Genomic DNA, 7,521 nt, shown 5'->3' on the forward strand with positions numbered 1-7,521 from the left:
GGATTCTCCGCACAAAGCGCCTATTGGTGTCATCAAAAGAGTCATCAACTGAAAGGTTATGTCCATATTCTCACCATTGAACAATTTGTCAAAATACTCTTGCCATCGATGTCGGATCTCATCCTCCTTCACCAAGAGATGCTCCCTTTCATCCTTAATGCACTTAACTTGGTTGAAGTTCCGTGTCTTTCTCTCACGAACCCTAGTCATCCTATAAATGTCATTCTCTCCTTCTTTCATACTCAAATGTTGGTAAAGATCCTCGTACGCTCTACCATTTGCCACACTTACAGCTCGCTTTACAGTCTTCTTTGCCACCTTGTACTTCTCTATGTTGTCCACACTCCTATCATGGTACAAGCGTCTATAGCATTCTTTCTTCTCCTTAATAGCCCTTTGGACTTCCTTGTTCCACCACCAAGTATCTTTAGCCTCGCCTCCACTTCCTTTGGTTACTCCACACACCTCTGAGGCCACCTTCTGAATGTTGGTTGTCATCTTCTCCCACATGTTGTTTATGTCGTCTTCTTCCTTCCAAGAGCCCTCTTTGATAACTCTTTCCCTGAATACCTCTGACGCCTCTCTTTTCAGTTTCCACCACTTTGTTTTTTCAATCTTAGCTTGTTTATTCCTACGGGCAAGCACCTGAAAACGAAAATCTGCCACTAAAAGCTTATGTTGAGAAACAACCCACTCCCCTGGTATCACCTTACAATCCAAGCATGCTCGTTTGTCCTTTCTTCTTGCGAGGACAAAGTCAATCTGGCTACTGTGTTGTCCGCTACTGAAGGTCACTAGATGAGATTCTCTCTTTCTAAAGAAAGTGTGGGCTATCATCAGGTCAAAAGCTACCGCGAAGTCTAGAACTTCCTCCCCTCCTGATTCCTACTACCATACCCAAAACCTTCATAAACTGCCTCGAAACCTGCGCTTGTAGTACCTACATGCCCATTAAGATCTCCTCCTATAAAAAGCTTCTCACTACTAGGTATAGCTCTAACCAAGCCATCTAAGTCTTCCCAGAACTATCTCTTAGCACTCTCATCGAGGCCTACTTGGGGGGCATACGCACTAATTACGTTCAAGACCATATCACCAATGACAAGCTTGACTAAGATAATCATATCTCCTTGCCTTCTCACTCCCACCACACCATTCTTGAGGCTCTTATCAATCAAAACTCCTACTCCATTTCTATTCGTGACTGTCCCTGTGTACCAAAGCTTAAAACCTGTATTGTCCACCTCCTTCGCCTTCTGACCCTTCCATTTAGTCTCTTGAACGCATAATATATTTACACGTCTCCTAGTCGTGGTATCAACTAATTCTCTTAACTTACCTGTAAGTGACCCTACATTCCAACTACCTAAACGGATTCTAGTTGGTTCGACTAGCTTCCTTACCCTTCGCACCCGTCGACTCAGATGCGAAGACCCTTGCTCATTTTTCACTACATCGGGGCGCCGATGTAGCGCGCCACTAAGGAAGCGATGACCCGATCCTTGCTCACTTGACACCATGCCCAGATCACGACATGGCGCGTCACGGGGGTGACGACCCGGCCCTTGCCCATTTAACACCATACCCGGGTTCCGATATGGCGCGTCGCTAAGAGGGTTACGCCCCAACGATTTTCTTTCGGGTTTCATCTCCATTAAAGTGGCTAAGTTTTTACATTGGCTCGCCACGCCTAACACAACCCTCCTCCTTTACCAGGGCTTGAGACCTGCTATGCTGGGACACCAAAAGCGCCCCACCATAGGCGGAGTTATGTTCTCAACCCTAATCTGACTTTATTTTTCCATAGTATAAGAAATATCACAGAGTGTTATAGAACTGGTGTTTTCTCTTATCTCAGCTTATAAATAACCCTGTGCCCGTATAGAAACTAAACTAACCATATGAATTTTTCAGAATGCATGTGCTCGCATATTCTGCCTCATAACAATAGCTCTGTTATCATCCTGCACCTTTCTACTTTACATAATATAGGTATAACCATCAGACTTTTGGACTATAATGTTGTCAGCTTATGACTGATGACTTCAAATGTTTTGTTACTGCGTATAGTTCTCCTTCTCTGTAAAAAGCAGATTGCGCTGTTTAGTTTCTCATTTTCCAATCGCAACTGTTTGGTGCTTTGTATTCATGGCTACTTACAGCTGACATTATTCAGATGTTGTTTGCACTAAAAACCAGTGAAACTAAGAGAAAATTTACAAAACTGTCCCCATATGCTTTCTTTGTGCTCAGACCTGCATATTTTAGCATAACCTATGGTGCCAATACCTGTTGAGGCTACATATATGTGTATATATATTTATTAAATCATTTGAGAGCTAATATCTGTCATGCTGTTGGGTAATGTACTTTTCCCCTGATTGCTATTCATCGTTTTTACCTTGTGATTGTGGTGGCATTGTGTTTTCCTAATGAGGTTTGGTTGCAGATATGCACATCAGTTGTTTGTGAAAACAACTGATTAGTAAGGCTGCAAAGAGGACACAAGACATCAGAGGATCGTCAAATATGGGCAATTTCTTCATATTTTGCCAGCTCAGCCATTGATCAGCTGCATGTTTCACTACACTCACCTCCCATCAACTGCAAGGGTTTCTTTAGATTCAGCGAATCAGTGCCTCCGTCTACTTTACCTGCGACCTGTAACTGTTGTGCTCTCTGTCCAAGCGCTTGGAAAGGCATGATATATGTAGATTGATGAATGGCATGTAAACATTTTGCTGAAATTTGTATGGCCGTTCTTGCCAACATTCCGTGCATGTGTATATGATATAGCGGCCTCTGTATGTTTTGCTCAGCTGTTAACGTTGATTTGCATGCATTCTTCATGTTCGGCCTGATGCGTTTAGGAGTAGACATGTAGTACGCCGCCTCGCCGCCGGCTCTTCACCCGCACGCATGCGTGCACACCGACCGCCGCCGCGCCGCCGGCTTTTCACCCGCCCGGCCGCCGGTGCCCCACCGGCGCAGCGCAGCCTTTGTAGTTTCCACCCAACAACGCCGTGCTCGGTGCTTCGAGCGGGGGCCTCAAATCGCGATGGGCCCACCTCCTCCGCTCGCCGTGAACGGCGAAGCCTGCCCCCCGCTCGGCGTGGCGTGCAGTGGACCCACCCCCGCTCGCCGTGCGTCGCACGGACGCCCGAGTGGGCCCGTCCCCGCTCGGAGCGCGCCGAAGCGTGGCCGGGTGAGGGGTGAGGCCGCCGGATTGCAGTTGCCTCCGCGCCGGCGAGGGTCGCTGGTCTATAAAAACACAGCCGTGTCTCGTATCCGGCCACGCAGCAACAGATTCAAAATCCAGTTCGTGCCGAGAGAGAGGGGTTCCACTAACCGAGAGAGCGGGCTTTGCGGGAGGGGAGGGGAGGGGGGGAATCATGGACTGGGAGTCGATGAGCGCAGAACAGTGGGAGGATTTGACGGAGGAGCAGTGGGAGGCGATGGCGGAGGCCGAGAAGGAGCGCGAGGCTATCCTCGAGGAGGAGAAGGCGCTCGCGGATGCGGAGATCGAGGACGCGGAGCCGGAGCACGAGAGCGAGGAGGAGATGGCGCCGCCGCCACCACCCGTCGACGTGTGGTCGCTCCGCGCTGGCCAGGTCTTCTCCGTGAACATCGCTGCTGCTACATTCCGTCTTCGTGCGGTGGCCGTCAACAACGCCGCCCCTCTGGAGTCCATCTTCGTCCAGCAGCAGCAGGCCCCTGCCAAGGCGTGGGTGATTCCTGCGCTCGACAACCTCACCGCCCTCTCCCGCGTCGATCTGCTTCTGACACTCGGCATCGACGCACGCCTCCCAATCCTCTTCGCCAACCTCTACAAGGTGGAGTACCTGGAGGCATGCCGGGATTGGACCTGGGAGCTGCAGACGGCCGCGACAGCAAGGGAACCTTCAGCAAGTGCAAGTCGGTGAAGAGCATCTGTCAAGGGCTTCGTAAGGTGATCGCTGGTGCGCTCAGCGTGCGTCATGCTCGCACGGAGACGGAGGAGTGGCTGGTGGAGAAGCTGAACAGTGCTCTCGCCGACCTCAGGGCACTCAAGGTCAGCACTGCCTTCTTCGAGGCTTGAGCACGCCTGCATAGTCCCTCAAGGTACCCTTCCCCAACGCAGAGTAGTCTTCCCAATGAATCTGCGTTTAGGCCTTGCATAGGTAATTAGGCTCAAAACGTTCGTCTCGTGATTTCTAACTAAATTATGTAATTAGTTTTTTTCGTCTACATTTAATATTCTATGCATGTATCGTAGGATTTGATGTGATAACTATTGTAGCACTTTTTAGAAAAACTTTTTAGAACTAAACGAGGCATTAGATCTGTGAATGATTCCTGTTGAGTTCTGTAGAGTCCAATGAATCCCTGTTCGACTGCATAGTCCGTCAGGTTCCGTGAATGATTCCCGTTAAATTTTAGTCGTTCTCCTATCGAATGTTTGACATATGCATGAAGTATTAAATATAGACTAATTACGAAATTAATTATATAGTTTACGACTAATTTACGAAACGAATCTTTTAAGTCTAATTAATCTATGATTTGACAATGTTCGCTACAATAAACATGTGCTAATGGCGGATTGATTAGGCTTAAAAAATCGTCTCGTAAAATACTGACGAATTATGTAATTTATTTCCGAACATTCTATACAACGTGTAGCCGCTCCCGTTGTCGTCGTTTCTGATGCAGAGCAGCGAGGTAGTAGTAGTTTTACTGGAGTAGTCGTTTCTGATGCAGAGCAGCAGATCGCTGCGAACGAGAGGACCTTTTGGTGGTGTTGTCGTCTCGTGCAATCGCCATCCTGGAAACTAAACTTTGCAAGTGGTGTAATGGCATCTGCAGTTAATGATCTCGTGATGAACTTCAAGTGGTGTAATGGCATCTGCAGTTAATGATCAACATCTATTATATGAGCTTCTTGTCGTTGTGTTCTTGTGTACTGTTGCATCTACCATCCTTTCTCTTTATGAAGTTGTGATCTGTAACCGGTGACTCATGCATCTACCATCCTGATTCTGGAGTTTGCGTGTGGCTGCTATAATCATTGCGCGTTCTGTTTTTTTTTTACCACGCCACGTAACTTTTTTTTTTCTTTTACCTTATTACGTGCTCTGTATTTTTTTTAGCATGCCACGGAACCTTTCCTTTTGTTTTACCGTGACACGAAGCGTCATTTTATCTGGGGTAATTTTGAGTTGGCACAGCGGACAAAGCACTGTACCTGCGTATTCCTCCTGCCTTTTTTTGTGATCAAATATTCCTCCTACCTTTGGTGCTTCGCGTGTTGCTACCTTCTGATTTGTGGTGAGGTTTAGCTACACCAACTTGTTTTGGCCGAGGGCTATGTTATGGCTTGTGTTCTGAGTACTAGCATATCTTTTGTGTGAGGTGTGACCTGAACACTACCGTGTGCCTGCCATGCTATTAAAACTCTGTTCTGTACCACTACTGCGTCTTTGTTAACGTGACATGCACGCCCACATCCACATGACATCGGAGCCAGCCCACGCTGCGCCGCCCCGTCCCTCGCGCCAGCGCGCGTTGCGCCGCCCACGCCTCATCACACGCCCGCGCTCGCCATGCGCCACACAACGAGGAGGGTAGAGTAGTCAGAAGAGGATGAGGGAGAGATCAGAGATGAAGTGGACGTGGCAGGCTTATGCTGAAATTTAATTTATGCTGATATTTATACTGAAATGTTGCGAGAAAAATATTATTCTATAACTGAAAAGTAGCTCAAGCGAAAGGGCTTGACCACCTTTGACCAATGACAAAACGTCTTTTCACTTTGTGCCTAGTTGCCGTTCGCTCTGAATCTGACAGCAGCAGTGGCAAAGATGTCACGAGTAAAGGGCTTGTTGAGCTGGTATTAAAGTTAGCTGATAAGTCATCTGAAGCTGTTGTGTTGTTGTAAATTTTAACTGATAAGTCGGCTGATAAGTTTAAACGAATAGGCCCTTGGTTTGGATACTGATGACATGTCAATAAGCTTTTAGTGATAGTTATGAAATTTTGATTTTTTTTTGTTACGTGTACATAATTAACCTGGTATGTTTGGGCGCTCTAATTAATAGCTACTGCCTGCTATACCGAAGGTTACTGGTAGCGTGAAAGCTGAAAGCAACTTCCTTCACCAGTGCTTGTACTGCTCTTCCTTTTTTTCCTTCTTCGTTCCCTGACTTAAGCTCTCTGTTGTTGTTCACTGCTCTTAGCTCTCTCTTCTTGTTTTCTGTTTTCCTCCTTCTGTTTGTACCGTGTAAACTCCTTTTTTATTATATTCTATTGTGTTGTAGGGGCGCAAGCCCCTCCAGTTTTACTTAAAAAAAACTTCCTTCACCATTTCACACCGCGTTGCATTGCACGCAAACACTGTACGCCGGCGATAATAATATGGATTTCCGAAAGGAAAGAAAAAACTCCTCGTCCTCGTGCTGTCGCTGATACATGATCGCCTTGCTCGTTTGAATTTATCCGTATTTTTCTCTCATAACAAAACAGTTTCTTCGCTTAACTGATCCATGTTTTTCTCTCATAATAAAATAGCTTCAACCGGCTTATCAGCCGAACAGCTTGATCGGCCTGTTCGGTAGCATGTAACTGCTTGTATGTGGCTTGTCTTATCAGTTAGCCAACAGTGTTTTCCTCTCACACTAAACCAGTCAACCGTACTTTCAGTCATAATTTATAAATCAATCCAGCCGAAACGAACGGGCCGGATGTTATGCCCTCGTACAGTCATACTCACACGTCAGACTTCAAGCTCGTGGTTCACGGCAGCAGTTACTGTCTTTGCCCTTTGGGACAGAGCGGCTTCATTAGAGCCGCGATTTTTTTTTGGGAAGATCGATTTTATCCTAACCACAACTCCAACAATTGACTTTTAAGCTGACTCTAAGCATTTGTTTTCACACTTTAATAGAAAGAGAGAGAAAAGCTAGCTCTTAATCAAGAGCTAAGCTCTTGCACACATTTCAATATTATATGAGAATGTCATGTGGGGCTATTCATGTTAAAAACTAAGCACTAAAAGTTAGTATTATTGGAGAAGTTGTCTTAGACCTATTAACTAGCTCTAACCGTTGTGTTGCCCTAAACATGACGCATTGCAGATTAATTAGCAGCAGTGCACTGATAAATTGTGCCTATTGCATGATTCTCCATAGCACAGTTCTCATAGTGATTATCTTTGCTCGGTGAGTATACCTACCCAATAACAAAGGATAATGCTAGGAGCGTCCTTCCACCTGGACGCTCCGTTGATGGACTGCATCGCCAGCCCAATAACCTCCTGCTCCTTCATTTCTCAAAATTGTTCATCCACTGATTCCCATCCACTCGTTTCTATCGCTCATATCCGCTCACCTGCTGCCTCCAAGCGTAGCGCTCTGCCCATCCACTCATTCCTATCCAATCCGTTCACTTCCTTGCCCATCTTTTCTCTCTCCACAATCTGCTCCCTTGTGCGCATCCAACACAGAGCAGCGAGCACCGATGGTCTGTGGTGTGCCGGTGAGCCGC

The 7,521-nt window shown here is 46.6% G+C and overlaps 1 protein-coding gene across 1 annotated transcript; it reads left to right on the top strand.

The window, feature by feature from the left end:
* Positions 1–3,419: 3,419 nt before the first annotated feature.
* On the top strand, positions 3,420–4,836 carry LOC136472446 (uncharacterized). The gene is made up of 2 exons (XM_066470153.1): positions 3,420–4,101; positions 4,741–4,836. The coding sequence occupies exon 1, from the start codon at positions 3,456–3,458 to the stop codon at positions 3,921–3,923; it is 468 nt and encodes a 155-aa protein (XP_066326250.1). The 5' UTR covers positions 3,420–3,455; the 3' UTR covers positions 3,924–4,101; positions 4,741–4,836.
* The last annotated feature ends 2,685 nt before the right edge of the window (positions 4,837–7,521 follow it).

Source organism: Miscanthus floridulus, chromosome 8 (assembly GCF_019320115.1).
Source record: "Miscanthus floridulus cultivar M001 chromosome 8, ASM1932011v1, whole genome shotgun sequence".
Taxonomy (NCBI): domain Eukaryota; kingdom Viridiplantae; phylum Streptophyta; class Magnoliopsida; order Poales; family Poaceae; genus Miscanthus; species Miscanthus floridulus.

Coding starts and splice junctions, on each gene's coding strand:
- LOC136472446 (XM_066470153.1), top strand. CDS start 3,456: ATGGCGGAGGCCGAGAAGGAGCGCGAGGCTATCCTCGAGGAGGAGAAG.